The 21887-nt window shown below is 41.2% G+C and overlaps 1 protein-coding gene across 2 annotated transcripts in view; it reads right to left on the reverse strand.

The window, feature by feature from the left end:
- The window catches only part of SPOCK1 (SPARC (osteonectin), cwcv and kazal like domains proteoglycan 1), a 246313-nt gene extending 224547 nt beyond the window's left edge, over positions 1 to 21766 (reverse strand). For both annotated transcript variants that reach the window (XM_026047477.1, XM_026047476.1), the window contains exons 1-2: positions 21739 to 21766; positions 21441 to 21608 (exon numbers count right to left, since the gene is read on the reverse strand). In XM_026047477.1, the coding sequence (XP_025903262.1) occupies positions 21441 to 21608 (168 nt within the window). In that variant the 5' untranslated portion in view covers positions 21739 to 21766. The remainder of the gene's footprint in view (positions 1 to 21440; positions 21609 to 21738) is intronic.
- Positions 21767 to 21887: the final 121 nt, after the last annotated feature.

Consider the following 21887-nt stretch of genomic DNA (forward strand, 5'->3'; position numbering starts at 1 on the left):
TGTAGCAGCTTCATGGAAAAGATCTGTCTTGTAGTAAAATAACCCTTAGTTTCAAATGTGAGTGTTTGACCAGTTTAATAGCATCTTCAGCAGATATTTTTCACGGGTCTTGTGGATTTTCCAGGCTTCCGTTTTCATTTCATTATCTCAAATGATACAAATTTAAACATCAGAAACCAGGAAATCACAGAAATCTGGATTTCAAATTAATGGCCAAGGGATTTCAAAAAATAAATACATAAATTTTATGTGGAAGGGGTTTGTTTGCCTTCCAGCCTTTGAACATTTATAGCACATCCTACTCATACTTTCAACTGTCTCCCAAAATTTGGAAGGTAGAAACAAAAGCTAAATCCAGGTGATCTGCTCCCAAGAGCTGCTTTATAGCAAACATCGAATATCATCAAAATGATGAACAAGAAGGAGTCTGCAGCAAGTACATCACTTCTCAGATGTCAYGGACTGAATTTAAACTGAACGTCTCTCATGTTTTCCAGCTGCCACCAAGTATGATTAAGGCTTGCTCCAAACTCAAACTCAACAGGCTGCCTAACAGCAGCATGTTCAACACCACAACCACAAGATTCCTGCAAGGGGATGCTTTGGGATGAATCCAGCTCTGCTTACATCTGGGTCACACTGCCTCTATTTCTCCCTTTCTTCCTCTCCTCTTTCCACAGTTAGGTCAGCTGCTTTGACAGGAAAAAAAACCCAGGAATTTTTAGGGAAAATACATTTAACTGAAGTGAGAAAATAATCAACTAAGATGCATCAGAAAAAGATAACAGAAATATGAATCTACATYAAAAAATAATTAATTTTGAATTATATAAACTTTTGGAAGTCCTAATAATTATAAATGAGGAAACAATTCATGACAATTATGAAAAGAAATGATCTGTTCTGCAACAACAGTTTTTGTGACATTTATAATACATAAGAAATCATGAAGCTTAATTATTTGAATTTGGTAGCTACAGATGTCATGCTGAAAGCTAATAAAATTGATCCAGTAAGACCTACAGATGGTAAGCTGCAAATACAGAATTTGCTGCTTTGTGCATTGTTTTAAGRGCAATTCATAATGATCTCCCTTATTATATTCATTAAGACCTGGCTGAAATTAAGTAGTTAGTGTATCTTTCTAGTTGCATGACAATAGAGAAAATATATGATGCTAGCCAATTATTTGTGACTAAGCAATATTCAGCATATTCAAGAGCATCCATGTTAAGACCTGCGAGCGTGAGAAAACATCAGGCAGATAAGCCTGAATGCTCCTTTGACACTGAGTATCTTCAGTGGCTACTCCTGAATCAAATTTACAATTCAGCAGCTCTTGACAAGCAGGGCTGAATGTTCTTGCGTATGTCCCGTTCGCTGACGCAGGACACTTGGTGACTGCCACAGGAACAGACAGGGAAGGGCATCTATTCCGAGCGCCGGGAAGCCTGGGCAAGGACACAACCCGGGACCAACGCAGCAACATCCACGTGTCGTCTGACAATCACGGCAGGCCTCAATGGAGAAGCAAAACGAGAAAAAAATAATTCCCCCAGGGAGGAGTCCTTCACTAAGCATCTCTGTAAAAGAGGAAACTTTTGTTATCTCCTCTGAAGGTCAGAGGATTTTAGACTGGAAAGGACAAACTTTCCAATAAACCCTTACTAAAGGCATTCTGTCACACGGCCCACCTTCATTTTTCACTGAGAAGCCTTTTTGTGCACTTGGTCTCCAGGTACCCAGTCCTGCAGTCACAGAAGCATGAGTCAGATCGCAACTTTCACCTTCACTTCCTACCAGGGACACGAAATTCTGCCTCCGACAGCACTGACAACCACAACATGGGAACTGGCACTGAGAGCTCTTGCACCCTGGAAATACTCAGCTCACACTGATGACTTCTGACAGGCACTGCCAGGGGAAGGCAGGTCAATTCCTTCCACCTCCATCCACCCATAACTTACCCAGGCTGTACAATATGACTTGAACCCTGACTTTTGAGAGGAACTTTGTACTGGCAGAAAGCTGATTTCACCTCGCCATAATTAACCATCTCCAAGCCTTGGTCCTCAACAGCAGCACTTGGTCCAGACTCCCATCAGAATCTGTTTCACAGATCATCAGCAGAGGTTACAAGCACATCAGTGTCCAGAAGACAGGCTCTTTGCTACACTGATACAGAGACACACACTAGGGACGAGACAATTCCTGAACATCTTTATACTGCCTAGCAAATTGATGCTACTAGAAAAAGTTATGCCTGTACACAGGYACATTGAATGCTGCACGAGATTTGCCAGAATTAGACCTGTGGCCCTTTCAGCAGCTTTTAATAGGAACAGGAAGAACTATGCTCCTTTGGGGAGGTGTGAATTACACCTCTTACACCAGCTCACTGCCTCCCTCCCACTGCCTCCAGGAGAACTTGCATCCAGGGACACCACTTTCTGTGACTGTTTTCACACACAGAGGTCTGTTTGTATGTTTGGATTTCTCAAATCTAAGGATATTAAATTTAGCAATTAAAAAGACAGAGTGAGAAAGAATTAGTAGGAATTAGAGTGAAAGAGAATATGTAAGTGCACCTAGGAAAAGACTAACAAAAGACTTAACCTAGGCTACGTAGTTTTTAAGGAGTCTGACGTTTAATTTTATCTAGGGCTGCTAATTTTTACAAGCATCCAGGAAGCAGGAGACAGTGAGTGCTCCATCTCCAGCACTGCCGGGCTCTGCACTGACTATTGGCTCATGAGGTTCTCTGCATGTGCRACGCCAAAGGTGACACTCCCAGCACATGCTCTGCACTGCATCACACTCCAGATCCAGCACTAGCCATCAGGCAACACAAGCAAATAACATGTGCCAAGTGCAAGCAGAACGGTAGGTGATAAGAGCTCCAATTTTCTTCCATCTTCTCCAAACGCCCGGAACTTCTGCAGCATAAAAGTCCTTTGTAAAAAGCTGCCTGTTTCCAACCTTCTACACAAAGCTCATGCCATTAAGGAGGTATGTTTGCTAGAAAAGGAATTCTTGGCRCATTATTAATCTTATCTGACAGAAAGTTATTTCCGCCATCATCCAGGGTTATACATCTACAAATACCGCAAAGTCATCTCCATGACAAAAGAAAATCCATAAGAGGATCCTTTCAAAGGGAGGTAGCGCTTCCTGGTGAGTGACAACATGGGGCTGTATAATGGAAAGTGTCACTCGTGCCCCCTCATCTGATGTTTAATGGCTATCCATTTACACCAAGAAACCACACAGCAAAATGACCAAGGACAAGCGTATAACAAATCAATAGCTACCCTAAATCAAAGAATAATTATATAAAAAAGAGGTGTTCCAGAACACCAGAGCATCACTCATTCATGTCAGGCAATGTGTTGTTATACTCAAGAAGAAAAAAAAAAAAATCTTTTCTCCTTTTCATAAATTATTAAGGAACAGTACCCCTGTGAAACAGGGATTCAAATTAGACCATGCATAACATAATCTATGGAGGTAGATCTAAAGTAAGAAATGATAAATGAAGAACTGCCACTTCTGTGCGTATTCGTTTAATGTGATCCTTCTCCTTCCCTAGGGCTGCCAGTCTCTCAATAAAATCCATGTGTTGCTACTTTGGAGACCCTACTGCGTCGTGTTACACAGCCCCAAATTCGGAACCCATTAAATCAAGAGCTATTAGCGMCACATTGGGATAAAATACAATCCATTTTTCTTTTATCACCCCCTTTGCTGCTCATGCAATATAAAACAGAAATGACCGAGTAACTGTCCTCTGATCACCAACTGCTTATTCCCCTGCTACTTTGCTGAGATACTGAAATCAAAGCCATCACTGCTGGTCAAATGTAGCCATTTCAGGCACGATGGCAACTACCTATTCAACCATGAAACAAGACAACTCTTAAGGGAGGTTTAGTTTTGTTTAATATGAAAGCTTCGGAACACTATAATGTCACAAGTTTTGCTGAAAACAACTGTAAATGTAACCAGGTTACTCATACTTATTCCTGTCAGCACTCGGAATTCAACAATATTGAAATGGGAAATGAAAATATGGTCACCTTGCTGTTCAGAAATGGATCTGTAATGAGAAATATAGAAGTGTGTTCTTCAAGAGAGCAGGAACCCCACCAGAAGAGAAGGCAAGCTCAGCATTAAGAAAAGTTTAACTCCAGCCAAAACCCAATCTCACAAAACACAATACAGCAGCACGACCAGTATCCCCTACAACACTTTGGTCACTTGTAATCGTCAGGAGAATTGACACCATATACATCAGACAAGAACCATAAGAAAAGTTATCAGAAGGCAACTGAATAGAAAAGTGACTTGCAGTCAGCAAGCTGATAAAACCAGGCAAAGAGAAACAGAGAAAGCTTTTACATTTTCTTTTCTGTACAGTTCTACAAGCTTTAACAACTTGCTGATCTGGGACCTAGTTGCAGTATGTAAAAATAAACACGCGCTGAAATTACTGGAGGATCAGGACTCCCTTTAGGACCATGGAAATACCAGAGACTCTGTCCCTTGGGTTACAGGATGGGTTAATTCTCAACCTGCAGGAGAGCAGCCAAGAACCTCAGTAGTTTTTCTTTCAGCAAGGAAATGGAGTGGGGCTTCAGGAGAAGTGATTTGCCTCAYATTTTAATCTTCCCAAGCTCTCATGGAAGCTCGTTTGACAGGTAAGTGACCCGATAAGTAGAAACTATGGTTTTCCTTGAACAAGATAAGAAAACCTAAGGGGGGTTATTAAGAATTTCTGAAATATGCTGCAACGGTATCTTGAATCTGAACATGATAAAGCTTTATCAGGGTAAGCACTTCACAACTTCATTATAAATAGCAATTGTGTTCAAGCTTCAGGCCTGGTATTGAAAAAATAACATTCCAGTGCTGTCAACTTCATACTTGTGATTAGAGAAGTTAATTAATATAATACTGACTTAATCAAAAAAAATGCATTTTAATCCCATGATACTTCACGTAATAATGATATGAAGCACACCATTTTCTTAAAATAGTATGACATTCATAAATGAAATTAATTTTTGTAGCACTTACAAAATGCCACATGCTCTATGCAAAGCCACTAACACTTTTCTAACAGGAAAAAAAGGACCTGAAAAAAACAATAGATGAACTTTCCATTTCCTGTTAGATTATACTTAGTACTAGGTTTCTCAGGTTGCAAGGTATTAAAACCATGACTTTTTGAGCAATGTAATCACTTCAGCCACTGAAATCAGTGACGTCAAACTTTAGAGCATGTATAGCCTAAAAACTAGGTATATTTTCATCTCCCACTCTCTTGAAGTGGAAAGCCAGACTGTAATTTCAGCGACACGGCCTAGAGTCCTACCAGACTGGTGACTTCATCATCAGTTTGAATAAAATAATTACCTCCAATAGTCTAGCATTTGTCTTGTCCCAGGTCATAACACACATGCAATAAGACAATACTGAATCTGCCACCTTAAGTTTTTGGCAGTCTGTAAAACCAAACTGAACTGTTCATTTCTTTTTCAACAGAAGCCAATATGAGACAAATTCAGGGCACAGACGTATGCAATCAACCCTGCCAGATGGCTGAGTACTAGAAAGTGGCTTATGATTAAGCATCACAGCTTCCAAAGAAATTAGAGCCAACCAGAAGACCAAGTTAGAACAGAGAGGCTACCAAACAGGACTCAGCTGATGAAAGAAGATATGAAAGATAACTATGAAAGGGGAGATGGCAAAAACACAGAAAAAAATACAGAAAAAAACAGGATGGACATCACAACAGAGTGAAAATGAGCAAAGAATGAAGAATGCAAAGGAAAAGACACTAAAGAGAACTACAGGAGCTGCAGAGAAAAGATTTAGACGGAGAAGGGCAAGGGGAGAAAAAATCTCCTATTTCTCTGTACAGACAACACCTTCAGGCCAGCATATAGCCAGGGAGGAGAAAGTAATCACACAGAGGCAGGCATTCTGACGGAAGTATCACATGGATTTCTGGACAGAGCCTCCCAGAGATTGCGCCCAAGTGCARGAAACAGGTTTTTAGGATGACACATGTTCCGAGGTGCAAGATTATCAGCAGCCTTTTTCAGTACAATACAGTTTGTAGCCATTGCCACAACACATGGCTCCACCGTCATTTTCCATGTGAAAGGAGGCATAAAGAAAACTCCCCCTCAATGGACAAGTGAGTCAAATATAAAAATACTCCCAAGCAAATAACAGCTTTTTAGTTCATCTTTATATCTAACAATGACAGCTGTTGGCATGAGTCAGATGGATGATTCAACCGACGCTGTCCCCTCAGCTCGCTCTAGAAAGGAAGGTGGAGGGAGAGAAGGAGAGAAATAGTTTATTTTTAAATATTCCTTGCCAGAGATAATTTGAAGAGAACTCTTAAAATATTTCTTTCCTTGAGAGCTCAAGTCTGTGTTATTTAAAGTCAACCTCAGAGATCAAGAAGGGTAGATAGATTCCAGAGAACCTGAGACAGAGCAGGACRTTCTAAAAACAGAGGGGACATTCAGTGAGAATACACTGTGTAATACTGCTGGTGCTTAGTCCAGTCCTAAATAAAGGACAGGCCTCAAGACCATTGATTAAAAAGTGCTGCAGAGCTTCATCATTCTGATAGTCTTGAAACAACATTATTTAATGGTTGATTAATTACTTGAGAAGCCAGGCTCGTAGTAGATTCTTTTATGCTCCTCCCCACTAGCCATGGCAGCTAACGAGAGCAGCGCTATGACACAACACAAATTACCCAAGAGACTAGCTGGAAAAGCCCATGAGACACTTTCTTGCATCAAGAGCTTTCAGACGTTTTTGTCTGTAATATTCTTGTCATCTAAAATGGATCTGAAGTTAGACCTCATAGTCTGAGAGGCTTCAATTCTACTGTGATCTCCTTACCAAAATATATACGGAACTAAAACTCTTTCAGGAAGCATACCATCTACCCCTATCCAGTCTATGAATATTTCAAATAAAGAATTCTAAATTTTATCAGTTGAGAGTTTTTACAGGGAGCAAACACTGCCTACAAGAGATGCAATACTAGGAAGAACTCTTTCAGAAATGTCAACTTCACCTCGTGCAGAGCAGCAAGATATCCCATCTGTTCTTCAGACACGTGCACCTTAAGGACAGAACGGATGAAAGAGAGCAGGTCACCAGGAGCAGAACACAGGGCAGTTAATAGCTTTGACTTTCTCTGGACCACACTTAGTAGAGGTCAGAAAYATTTTTTTTTTCATTTTCCATTTTCAAGAACTCTTTTCAGCTGTAGTAAAATTCACATTTCCCAAATCATGAAAGTTTGACCTCAGTTGTTATAATGTTACCTCCATAGGAAAGTCCAACTTGTTATAGGGAGTAACTTCACAGCCTTGCTCACTCAGAAGCATGGGAAAGGACCAGCACGAATAACAGTTACTTCTGAGAGAAAATGAAGCCAATATATCTATTTTAGTTGAGAGTGAGGACAGTGGTAACTCAAGAAGCTTGTCTTGCTCCTGAACCTATCTTGACAACTAAGAAGCTCTTGGAGAACAAAGCAAATTCATTCTATAGATTTTTATAAAATATCCCTGCAGCCTCCTGAAACAATTCTGGCAAAAAATTCAGAAAGAAACAACACTTACCCAAACAGGATTATATATTTAGACTTCAAATTTTGTATCTAAGATAATGGCTTAAACTAACTACCTTTAAATGTGAATAATTTTCACACAAACAATCTGCCATAGCCAGTTTTTAAATACACATTTTTTTTTATCGTCAGTTCTCAAACCCATTTTACTCTGACTTACAAAGCATATGATTTAGCTTTCGAAACTTGGTTATTATCTATATTTTTCCTAGTTCTCTATCACATTTCATTCTGCCTGCTGGGCTATACTAACCCTCCTTCTGTGCAAGAAGGTTTTGTGCCTGTTTTGCTAGGCAGCATGGAAATGCACAGTTGCTGAAGTGGTTTTTGATCACAGTCTACTATAACAGTACAATTACAGTAAAATTACAGTACTGAAAATCATTTTGCTGGATGTAAAGTAGCAAATATTTCAAAGGGCAAACAAACATCTATTAAAGCAGCAGTAAATGAAGAAGCCTGCAGACTGGCCTCCACCTAGAGTTTCTACCACCACACATGAAGTYACAGAAGTCAAAATATCACAAATTGCTTAATCCTGCATTGCTACCTTCCTGCGTGTTTAAAAAAAGCAGTAAGAGATAATAAAAGGGCACTTAACTAAGCACAGAATTGAAGTCACTGTCAGRTTGACAAGGAGTGATGAACCAGAAAACAGGGATGAAAGGCTGGGTGCTTGCTGTGTTCTATGCAGGAAGATAAGGACGTTGCCTCCCATCTCCCACCTCGCGTCCCTGGGTACAGGCCCAGTAAAAGGATCTGCAGCACTCAAACGAGCATGCCAAGAGCTACCACTTGCTGCTGATTTATCTAAAGAAAGTGGGAGGAGAAAGTTGTATGGGCACAGCAGGGTGTAAAAGCAGCACAGTTAGCAGCACTTTTGCCTTGCCAAAAAAATTCAGGAAGATCGACGTTCCTCCAAATTGGGAATTTGCTTCCTGCAAATAGCCTTTTGGAAGAGAAGTGAGCAACGATTCTCCTTCTCTCTTCCACCGGAAAATAAACTCCCTAGACAGCAAATGAAATTCTGCCTTATAAAAGTCCTTTCATTTTCTCTCTTGCCATTCACCCAAGTTGTTACCAGAGGGGTTTATTCCCTGACACCGGATGCAATGTGGTTTTGCACAGTACTATGCTAGGTAGATTTTTCATGTTTATGGCTGGGGAGAGTAATTTAACGGTCCTTTTAAAAAGAACAAGTCAGCTCTCCGGTCTCCTACACTGCCTGCAGTTTGATTTCTGTGCTATTCCAAAAATCTGGACCCAGGAAATAAGCTGTCCGAAGCATTACTCTGTAGGGAAACTCRCCTAGGTGATTGTTGTTTCTCCCTCAGTTTTTTCGCAGTCAYGTCAATGCAAGTTATAGTTTAACCTGAAATGAACAACTTTGCAACTCAGCAGGCAATGGTAAACTCTATTATTATAGAGAATACTATGCAATTCTCCAGCTCTTCAAGCCACTTGAGGTTACAGCTGTGCTGCGGGCAGTAACTTCACACTCCGGGAGGCAAGTCATTTTGTCCTGGTTATTCCACACCTCCAGCTATTGAGAAACATCTCCTTGCGTGGCCAAGAACACACTACTCAGTGACATGGTGGTCAGGAGCACCATGAGGTCTCATGCTGGGACAGGAACCTTTAGATTGTGGATACTGGCTCAGCAGGCATCAGAAGAATGCTGTTTTCTGCCAACTCTTCTCAGAAAGAGTCTCTTAAAGAAGGCCATAGCCCTCTGCTGCTACTGGTGTAACAGAATGTCCAAAGGACAGTCTTGCATGAACTAAAAGTGGGAAGAGAAATGGGGAAAGAGGAGAAGAAACCATTAGGGTTCAGCAAAGACTTCRGCTAGACAGGATTTACTAGAGAGGCTCTAGGCTCATTGAACAGTTGTAGTAACCCACCCAGTCTCTCGGGGATAGAGAAATATCACATTTCTTACTTGATGAAAAGCATGTTTAAGGTAGCTTTATGTCTCTTCAGCAACCTTCCATTACCTTGTTCCTGCCACCTTTCCTTAAMGTCAAAAAATTTTAAGATTGAGGTCTGGAGAAGAGAATTACCCAACTAACCAGCCAGCTTTTACCTCCAGGATCACCATTCTGAATATTACTTCATACAAAACTCAGGGATTGGGCCCTGCAGGGCTACCACTGCTTTCTAAAGCAATTACATGGACCGAAAGAAAGCATTTTGTTTTGCCCTCTGGCCTTCTATGTGAAACAAGTGTCACAGTGAAATGCTGACAAAATCCTCTCTGTGTTCTAGTTTTGAGCAGTTGTAGAGCAATGCTGACATTGGAAGGAAGTGCCCAGGTAAAATATATAGAGGGAATTTTTTGCTTGTTTGTTTTTAATCAACTACGGTTACCAAAGTTTGCAYAGCCAATAGAATCGTGCCCTCCATCCAGAAATGAAGCCACAGAAAAAGATTTTTTATGGACATTTAATAACATTTACCATATATACGATAACATACATAATAACAGGTTTCAGCCAGGCAGGACAGTATTGGTTCAAATTAATCTCTGGGCACCCCAAGATTCTAGCACTTTGGAGGTATTTTGAGAGCTTAGATGCACCCCATGTTTTACATAGGTCCCACACTCTGAATTTTAGCAACTGTTAGAAATTCTTTTCCTCCTTTCCTCTTGCACCGGTGCATAAGAGCACACTCAAGGGAGCGGAGCAAACTGCTTCCCAAATGAGCTCGCAGCAGCACATGATCACTCACCGGATGCTCTGCTTTTGCCMTCTGTTCCTCTGCTAATCACGAATGCTGCAGATACCCACAACTACACTGCAAAAAAAGGAGAGTGACTAAGGCACACGTATTCTTTCTACAGTGCATTTTTGCTCTTTATTTCAGATTAAGCCCAACRCTTCCCACTGTGCAATGCACAAGTCACACAGCATGAAACCCACACAAGGGCAGATGTTTTAGCCTCTCAGTGGCAGTGAGCCCGTGGTGCTTGCTTGGAGTTCAGAATGTCCATGAGGTTGGACAAGTTCCACACCCGTGCCCAGAACTGCCCATACTTCTCAAGGCGGGGGATACCAGACGCTTCACAACAAGAACACTTGCTGCCCAGGTCAGGGTCTAGTGGGACACCAATAAGCAGCAAACCAGCTTTCAGCTCTCCACTCTCTAGATCACCTCCTGCTCTCCTATCCCTAGATCATCAGCAAGCTTCCTCTCCAGAGATGCTTTTCCTTACCTATTTTTCCCTTTGCTATCTCTGTGACTTCCACTAGGCACATATTTGATATTCTCCATTTCCTTTTCTGCCGGGCATTTGCTATGAGGATGGATCACCAGGCTCCAGAAAAGATGGTCCAGGTTATTTCTCACTTAATGAAGCAGGGTGCCATCTGAGCCATGGCTTCTCTGACTGCACCTGCAAAATTATCCAGCATTCATTTGCACATGACAAACACTAAACATTTTGGTATTTCTTCACTTGCTTGCACATGTAGTTTCTCTTAGTAAGAAATGACTGACAAAACCAAGTTTATTGTGCAATTTCAGTTGCAGTACCTCCTAATTTAGGAAGCTAAAGCTGTAAAAGCAGCCATGCCCTAGGGCTTCAACGTCGTATCTCTTTTATACATAGATATATCCCCTAATTGAGTTGGAATTTTCGAGACAATGGTTGTGTCATTCTGGGTTGAACACATCAACTGCACAGTCCCCGATATATCAGTAACGGTTCTGCAAGGATGAAGGCAGATTTGAAAAAGATGTTCTGCTTGTAGATTCTTCCACTGCTAATGAAAACTACAGCCATGCTGATCACACACCGCATTTATCTTTATTCCTGCTATGACCTACTGCAATAGAATATGGCTCATTCTTGATTATATAGGGCCATATTCTGACACTGCCAAAAGCGGGATTTTCTCAACAGAAGCCAATGTAAAGGCTCTATGAAAGCTAAAACAAACTTACTGATAGCAGAGTAAGGCCTAGAGAAATTGTTCATTTGTTTTTAACAGAGACATGATTCTTCATGATGGCAGATATTGCTTCAAAACTGGAAGTTTCAATATATCTTAAACTGGTCCTAAGAATTTTGTGTACTACCCGTGTTCTCAAAATTGTCCATTTATACCCATCAAGGTTTCCTACACTTACGTTCAGTCTCTTTCCTTTTCACAAGACATTACAGGGGGACAGCAAATGCTTCCTCACCATCCCTAACAGCACAATCTTTGGGAGGAAAAAAGGCGATGTTTCCTTTCATCTCAGCCTCTAGATATTCCTTACATGATACACAACCTTTGCTTGCCAAACATCTTATCATTTATTAAGGCATGCCACATACATAAAACAAAATACTTCTTCATGAAAAGGTTTCTTCAAATCCATATGCAAGGCTTTACAGAAAGGAAGCGACTCTAGATATAAATGTAATTCTGTACAACGAAAAGATCATCATTTCAATCCATATTCAGATGTAATCAAATCATTAACGAACCATTCACTATCTTGTTATATCTGACATACTACTACATAAACACTCTTATAATCGAGAAGACTAATAAAATTGTGCCCTCTGATATGAATTACCACATGCCTCCTAATGAGCAAATTTATCTGGTGTATCAGATTCCTTCACCCTGCAGGACTGTCGTCATACACATAGCTGACAGTTCTGCAGTGTTTTTCCAGGTCAAAAATTTATTCTAACAAAAAGTGACATGATCTTTCTTTAGATGCCGTTGTCCTTCGTGAACCATCATGTTGTTTCTGTAGCTGTGGCTAAGGAACACAACTGGGTGATTCTTTATTTAAATCACTAATCATCACATGCTTATGATATCCTCACTGAAGACAACATTCCCCTCTTTATTTACGGGAAACAATTTCCTCCTTAGCCATAYGAGGTGAGTTTTAAAAGGGTCACTAGATTTGAACTTACCGAGAGTCATAAGTTTCACCAGATGTAGTTTAACATTAAGATCAAACAAGATACAGAAAATCTGCTCTGGATAATATTTCCTTTTTAATAGTACATCACCTCAGGAAATACCTCCTCCTCCTTCAGCATGGCATCAAATTAGTGCTGTGCCTACCTAGTTAAAAAAAACAAAAGCAAGCAAACAAAAAATGCCAGCTGACGTCAAAAGGATCAGCTACTCTGGCTTTATTCAGAAAAAAAAAAATGGACAAAATTTGTCCCTGTTGTAACCTGAGCGAGGTTTACGTTGCCAAACCAGGAATGAATTTGACCCTCTAAACACTGCTGTCAGTTACACGGATATCCAAGGAATGACTACAGATCTGTTAGTTTATACCTTGTCTTTCAGCATTCCAGCACAGCACGTAGCTCAGCGGAGGAGCGCTGTCCTGGGACTAACACAACACGATTTTGTTATTAGATCTGGCACTGGCTCGATGGAAACTCCCAACTACCTCCACCTTCTGTTTCCACATCAATCTCATCTAGATATCKAACTGTATGCTCAAGTACACTGGAAAAGTCCTGTGGGACATGACGAAGGAGGCTACAAATTGTCCCGCTCGGCGCAAACCCAGCCCAGGGAGCCCTGCGGCGCRGTGCGGCCGTTCAGCACTGGACAGCACCAAGACGGCCGGCTCTTCCCGGTGAGGATTTTAGCTGGAAAACTGCACTTGTTCCCTCCAGTTCCAGGGGCTGCAACTGCCTCTTCTCCCAGTTCTGACTACTGTAAAAGAGCTGGAGAGMAAAGGCAGTGGGGACAAGATCGGTAAATAGAAGATGATACTGAAATAAACTTTTTGAATAATCATGGAAAGTCAATGAGGGAAATGTGAATCAAAGGGCAAAGGCAGCTCTCCGAGCTAAAAAAGCACATAAAAAAAAAACCACATGAACTGTTCTGAGAATAAAGTATGGAATTACACATGCCACTGGACATAGACAAGTGAATATCCTGATGAGGAAGCTTCACAGTAACGTGCATCAGCACCTCTACCAATGCCGGCGCTAGCCACTGTTCAAGCCAGGATACACTGGAACTACTTGCATGAAAACAAGTTTGAACGCACTTCCTTTAACACCAGTTCTTAATAAAGTATTTTCCTATSAGCCCAAGACAGGTGACATGGATATATGACATGAAGTCCATTAAGGGCATGGCTAAGATCATAGAATTAACTGAAGCCTCCTTGTACCTCTTTAATGAGAATGATTTTCTGTTACTCTGGATTACAACCAAGCTATAGAAGTGACAGATGAAGACTGATCTACTTCCTGCCAAAACCTCTATTCAGTAACTTCACAGTTATTTTATCCATAGTTGAATTTTGAATCTTATCTTACTCTTTAAAGTCATTAGACATCAGATGTTCGGTCCAAACAAGTTACTCAATTTTAGCTGACAATCTKTGGCAACAAACCCACCAATAATAACTGCTGGTGTTGCATACCCACAAACTGTGTTTATACAACATTAGGGCTTGGTACCTTAATAGCCATAATGTACTGCATAAAACTGAGAACAGAATTAAGAACTGAAGTTCAGAAGTTGAAGGTAGCAACTTTTAAACAAACCAACTCCATTTCTGGGGTCTGGTTGGAGTCTATAAAAGGCTGCAGTCTGAAAAGAAAGCTAGCAAGATTYTGCTGGGGAGCTTCTTGTGCTTATGMCTGCAAAAYAGAMCTCATCTTTCAGCCTTTTCCAATTACACAGAATCCTCCAAAAGTCAACAAGAAATAGTTAAACTAATCGGTCTATCAAGTRTCTTATTTATTTATTTATTTSAGAGCAATATAAGAATCAAACTCTGGCCTCAGTAAAGTCAGTGAGAACTCAGTCATCAACTTGAAGACAATTAAGATTTCATTACAGAACTGCCAGACCTATCTCATTTGTGGCTCCTCAGCAAACAGTTCTTAAGTAAAGACACATTATCAAAACGAAAAGAGTTTCTGTACCACAGATGTAACGTCCACCTCCCATTCTCATCATGAAATTCTGTGTCTTGTAATAAGAGCTGTCCAGAAGCAGCCAAACTCTGACTGGTTTTATTCTGTTCACAGCAAATACAGATACATCATGATAGAGGGACTGAATCAAGAAGAAAAAGTCTCAGTTTTGGTACTGTAGTTGAGAATCACTCATTACATATTTCTAACCTCCTAATGACAGCTAACACTGTATTTACAGAGTACACAGACTAAAACATCTGAGAGAAAACATATCAATAATCTCCTTGCTGCTCAAAACACAGCAACATACCCAAGCTTTTATTTTTGACATTTTCTTTTTTACATTAGTGAACAAAGAGCTTGATTCTGTCAGTATTAATCCTGGACAGATTACCTGAAATAAAATTAGGATCAGACTCAAGTAWCAGTAGGTAAATAATCATTACTGTTATTCAACCACATATCAGAATCCAGCATCCTATGATTTTTAACCCATCTCATTTTTTGTAATACTTGCCTTTTTTTCTCTCTCCTTTTGCAAGAGTTTTGATCGAAACAAACAAAATCTACCCCCAAATACATACGAGGCTTTGATTTACTGAATGAAAATTTCCTAGAAATGAAGGTACTGACACTGTTTGCAGGGCATTGAAACTGCCTCTTCCACTTTTTATGTCCTTTTAAACCTAACATTCATCAAGAAACAGAATATTTCTCTTCTGCTCCACCAAAGACGTAGCATGCTCTTCACATCATTTTATTTCCTACAGCTCCCACTGCAACCTTTAAACTGTACAATCTGCATCCAGATACCAAGCAGAAGACTCACTTCCCCGGAATCTCACAGAGCCAGTGTCTAAATTTGCAATAAAGCCAGCCCCAATGGAAAAGAAACCCAACAAAATTTAAGAGGGAGAAAACGAGCAGTAGAATCCAAGAAAGGCTGCTCTCAAAACCCGTAAAACGTATTAGTGAAAACTTTGCATGCATGGAATTCCACAGCAAGGATGTGACTTGTGATTTAATTCTATCAAATATTTCCAAAAGGGAAGAATCTATTGAAGCTGTACCATGAAATCACCGTGGTATTTCCATATTAGAAATGAATACACTAACTTTCCACTGACCTATTTAGCTTAGGTCATTCATAAGTAAGCTGGATAAATGTCACATAATTACACAAAGTGGACTCCCTGTACCTGCCAAGTTAATTATTCTAGTACAAATGCCGTTATTTTTCTTCTTGATGACTGCAGAAGTAGCAAATCAGAGAGGGACGTTTTTCTAAGCATATTTTTGCTGTTTTTAAGGGACTGATTATGAATTATATTCAGCCAGGGTTGGTCTCACCCTTTGCTACTACTTAAATTTCATGCATCTTTGGCAAGTGCATCGCAATTGTACTTTGCAATCACATTTATATTCCAGTCTTGTCCTGCTGGTGAGGAAGGACTGCCATAAGAGACAAACTGTGCTAGAGAGTTGGGATGGATTTACATATCACAGTTCAACTCTGTGTGCACATAATCCTCACCCTCAATTAAACCTCAAGGTGGGCTCAGAATGATAATCTCCAGGGAAAGAAGCCTGAGGTACCAGTGTCCCATCACGATGCCCAGCCATTTATTGACTGGATACCTCTATTTCCTACAAGTCCACCAGAACCCTCCATGGGATTACTGACTCTCACATAACTAACACAGCTTCTCCATAAATATACATATTCATCTCTGAATCACAGGAAAATCTATCTTTACATCTGAGGTGATAAAAATATAGAAAAAGCCACAGTCCCTGCTAGACCTAACGACAATACAGGAAAATAAAATTCAGTCCCAAACTGAGTACCTTCACCTTGGCATCAGACAGTATCTTGAAATTGTTTTAGAGTCCTGGGTAGGAAAATGCACATGGAAAGCATGTACCCTTGCAGGGAGCACAGAGCAGAAAGAATCCAGTCTACACAAACAGACTTAGCTCCAAAAAAATCCCAGTATCTACTTATTTCTTGATCTCAACCTCATGCCAAGCAGCTTTTGCTGTCCCTCTCAATAAGTTTCTGAAACAAAACCACTCTTACATTATTAGCTTTGTGTGAGTAAACTTGTCTAGTTCAATATCTTAAAATCTSCTGTCTTCCCCTATAATGCGGGAAGCCCTTTGGTGTGCCAGTTYTGTAAAGTTTGTCTTTCTTGAGCTTGGGTGATCAGAACTCACAATATTTCTATTGAGTATTCTCACCCACGCATTGGCTAATTTTTTTTCTTCGGCAGAATYAGAAATCTTTCATCTTGTGCATTCCTACAATATATTTGCTCTCTTCTGAGTAGCATTACTTTCATAACTTAGAATAACTCTGCAAATCAATAAGAGTACACAGGTTTTCCCTCTCATCCATTTCAAGTAGGGTTGCCAGATTAAATTCTTGTTAACTCTCAATTCTATGACCTTCTACTGKGTACTTTTAAATTTCATTTTATTTCTCTTGAGTTGTCCGATTTCTCAAGATATTCTGATTTTGCCTGCTTGATATTCCAATCCTCCTCAGTACGGGCCATGTTTTCCAAGTCTTTCCTAACAAATTTCACCATCACACTCCTAATTTTGGACTAAACAAAGCAGAGACAGACACATGCAACAAGGGGGAAAGCAGGGGCAGAAACATGAAGAGTCTGGCCCAAGTCCAACACTTCACCTACGGCTAAGCAAGAAGAAATACAGATCCCCCAGTTCCTAGTCRTGTACTCGCTTTTCTACCTAGGACTCTTCTGATCATCACAAGGGGGTGAACTCAAGAGGCTCAGAAAGATAATACACAGAAACATAATAACACAGGAAAAATTGATCAAATTGTCTGTTTGCTGAACCACACCAGGGACTGGTAGTTTCATTACGACTCAAGAAGCTAAATACATATAACTAATCATGCTGCTCAGTTACATACGGCTGTTTATCTGCAGTAACTCTGAGAAGYTGATCCATGCAGATGACGACGTTCTGTGCCTTGTTTCTTAGGCATGCACGTTTCCAACACATCTCCAGGCATAGACGGCACGGGGGAATTAACATGACTGCCTGAACTGAAACTCCATAAGCAATAAAATTTAGAGAAACAGCTTAGTTAACGCTCAAAACGTCGTCTGGCAACCTGCCATGCATAAACATGAATTGAAATCAGAGATCATGCCAAGACTCTTCGCTTTCAGTTTTGCAGAATTTCCGCGTACAGCTTATACTAGACTCTTTAAGTTCATTTAACTTTTTACCCTGCTTTTTGCAATTTAATCCATAGCTAGTTGAGCCTATTACCATTTTATGTATCAACATTAATAATGAAAATAGACATAACTCCAAGCAGAAGTAATAGAATTAGTCTGTTCATATAATTTTGATTAAAGACAGAAGACAGGCCTAACACTAAGAGAAGACTTATTCTATGCCTTACGTGCCAAGCCTCTAGGAACACATCAAGATTCTGCAGCGTGACCTAGTAGGATAACATGGGTGGCTATTCACATAAAAATGCTTGCCAAGACTTATAAGACTTCACATTCAGACATCACATTCGTGCTCAAGTTCCTCTTAAACCAAAGGATCTCTCTTGATAGATTTGATCGAAAGTCAGAGCCTTAACATTTGTCTCCATAACATCACAAYGTCTAATGTGGCTTCCATATCCCTGCTGCCTGCTTTTCCAAACCTAAAACCTGTGCAAGTAAACAGCTGTTGTTCCTTCCCTTTGAAATAACTTAGTTTTTATTTTTTTATATGCTTACAAAACAGACTAGCTCTGGTCATTAGATTTTTGAGCGTTCAAGTCATTATTTATTTGGATTAGGAAAATAATATTCTATATTACCACAGATCTCAGTCACTTTTGCTTTTTATATACAGCTTTAATAATGCTTGCGATGGAGRAAAATACCATTATTCCCAACTATAAAATGGGATGTAGGACACAATCCTTACTTTTGTTTCTTTGGTTACATATCARTCATAGCAAATCTGGAAAGAGGGTGGAAGACGTACAGAAATACCAATTTCAGAATATTTAGAACATACTAATCTGACATTCCCCCAGTGTTGATGCTGGGCAAAAAACAAGAGTGTGGCAGCATATGCTTCACAACAAATCCACTGCATTAGGTACACTATTCACTTACAGGCTCTGCTTGTTTTTTCAAACTTAAGTACTTGAGCATTGTACAGATCATGTTCAAATCATGTGAAAAGAGTGTGTTAYGGAGTGTCATTTTACCTAAATTCCTAGAGGCCTGAAAATGTTRAAAGGTCRTCATTTCACACTATTACATTCAGACAGCTTAAAAACTAGTCAGATTACGTGCCTGTAATACAGACTGGAGATAAGATGTGTTTCTCTGCTCTCTTTCTACAGGGAGTAACGCWTGTTGGCTCACTGTGTGCAACTACTTGGCTGTCTTGGCTCAAAAGAAACCTGAATCATACCAAAACCCAAGCACAGATAAAAACAATCAACAGCTGTCTTCTCAAGTCAGGCCATAAAGACAAGGGAAGCCCAATTTCAAATTTTACATTTACTTATACACTATACGCACATATAAAACAAACAAAAGCCTTTGGGGAATGCAACTTTATGACAAATTCATACATGCACATACAAGTAGTTTAACAAAGCCTCTCCCATAGCAATCAAATCTCAGCTCCAAACCTGCAGTCGTGCTCACAGATACAGCTGCCTAAACAACTACCTGTGCAACTTTATTTACATTACATGACATAAAATTTAGAGGTACTAAAGGTACTTAAGACTATTACTCCAATCCTGCTTCCGCTGACTGACAGTGCAAGCTAGAGCTTCCCCTCTGTTGTAGCTGTAGTGCAAGGCCCAAGAAAACACTGGCTCCAACACCCAACTTGACTGCCCTGACCACGTGTGCAAAGCCTAAACTGAGAATTCCATCCAATAATAGCGCAGTCACAGTTCAGGAAAGGAGGAAAGGGCAGATGGGAAGATAATTTCCTCACAGTTCAACTATGAGGAAGAAAATGCAACCCTACCCTACATAGGACAGCCAATACTGTAAGTTACGCTGCACCTCACTAAGGAGTTTTTACGCCAATGCTTTAGTAGCGTGTCCCCAGCCAGTGCTGTCACAAAGCAAGGACCACATTTCTCCCAGGGACACCTCTCTCTCCCAGAGGTTGCCCTCTGCCAGACCTAACAGTTTCTTCCATGGCCCTTGGAAGCGCCGATTCTTAAAAAACATCTGACACTGCACAGGGATGGGGGTAGAAGCCATTAACTCTGAATGCGCCCAGGACCTCTCACAGGAAACTACAATGCCCTAACATCACCCGGGATGAAAGCAAGTTATTAGGAGTCTGATTACACATGCAAGCAGTTTATATTTTCATTTTTGAGAAAGGTTTGTAGGCTTCTGCTATTCATTCGCTAAATAAAATGAGGATGGATAATCATACACTTGTAGAGCATATTGATTTTGAAGTAATTAAATAGAACCATTAACCTAGTTAGGTTTGATACCCGACCTCTGTACAAATCTAATACTTCTAGCTTCTGCTTGATGGAGAACTTGCTTCTACAAGCAGATGAAGACATCTTCTATAGGCACAGGGATAATGTCCTTGCATTCATACTTGTGAAACTAAAGAAAGGGGAATGGGAAGAGAAACTGCAGGGACTCCAGACTTCAAAAAATGCATAAAATGAAATGATAACTTAAAGTTCAAAGAGTACATATTAATGCAAGGTCTCAATTGGGAAATAGACTGTCAAAAGATTAGAGAGCCCCTTGCCACAAATCTAGCCCTAATTAAAAAAATAGATTTGTCAATCCTTAAATTTAATTTAACATTTTTAAATTATATCAAGTTGTCATATCAAGTCGGACTTAGAAATTACCAAGTGAAATCTTTAGCTTGCAGTCCTCAGGAGGCTAAACCAGATAATCACAAAGGTTCCTTGGGAGCCTAGTAAAAATCTGTGAACCCTTATTAGCTGTAGTATTCTCTTAACAAAATACTGTGACTATGTAGGCATTTCCAGAAGCGTATTATATGAGAACCTCAGCAAGGCCATTAGGTGGACATCACCATTGTGACTGCTCACAGATGTGTGTTCTCACATACCTGCCAGCACCATCACTAAGGCAATATTTTGTTATATCGAGACTTGCAGGCAGCGCAATTTTTCAGATACTGAGATGACCAAATACATTAAAAATCTAAGGTTTTATGTGAAAGCCAGAGAACAGTATTTCTTTAGGAAAATAAATACATAAAAATCAGATAACCTGCATGAACCTGAAAAAAAGTGAATCAYGGAGAATTCATACGGTTTACTCTATAAAAGCTACGCAGAAATTGGTTACATTTAACACTGATACCTTGTGACCCTCTTCTCAAAGTTGGATGCAACGTTAAGTGGATTTGTTAAGAGACAAATACCCACGATATCCAAGTGGGTAAGTGGGCTGCGTTCACCATCAGGGCTGCGTTTCCTCCCCGCTGTCGCCCGCTGTGCCCGGCTGCCCGCAGACCACGGGGATGCAGCGCAGCCCCTCACGCTGCACCCACCTCGGGGACAAAACCAGCGAGCGGTTTGTCCTGCGCAGCCACAAACCACAGCGGCTCTCAAAGTTAACCGCGGTTTAGACGCTGCAAAACAGAAGAGCCCTGGCTCAAAGCAGAGCTTCTTGCAACACTACGCCCTCTTCCAAACCCCCACGAGCACGGCTCACAATGAGCGCAAGCAGCAGGCGCGGAAACTTTTGCCGCCGAGTTGCTGCGCGGGGCTGAGGTGCGGTGCGGGGTCCCGCAGCAACCGGTGGCGGCGCCGCGGGCGCGGGCGCTACTTACATCCCGGAATTTGTTCCAGTACTTGTCCCTGTCGTACTGCGAGACGGTGCTCAGCCATTTGTCGTTGTCGAGGAAATCGCCGCGGCTGCCGGCACCGGCGAGGCTCTCGGCGCGCCGGCTCTCGGCTTGCAGGAAGCACCAGGCGGCGAGCACCAGCACGGCCGACATCTGCGGGGAGCGGAGCTGAGCGGCAGCGCCTGAGCCCTCCCTGCGCAGCCCCCGCCCCGGAGCCGCGGAGGCAACTTCGGGCTCCCCCTTCCCACTGAAGCCCCAGCAGAGTTTGCCCGCCGGTTCCTACCTTGTGGCCGCCGCTCCGCGCGCTGCCGCCTGCTCCGGCGCTGCGCTGCGCCGCCGGCTCGGGGAGCGGCTGGGAGAGGCGGCGAGCCCCGACGAGGCGGCTCCGGGCGTGTGTCCGCCCGTGTGCGCGCCCGCCTCGCGCCTCCTCCG

The sequence above is a fragment of the Nothoprocta perdicaria genome, unplaced genomic scaffold (genome assembly GCF_003342845.1).
Source record: "Nothoprocta perdicaria isolate Ctin4 unplaced genomic scaffold, notPer1 scaffold_5, whole genome shotgun sequence".
NCBI lineage: Eukaryota > Metazoa > Chordata > Aves > Tinamiformes > Tinamidae > Nothoprocta > Nothoprocta perdicaria.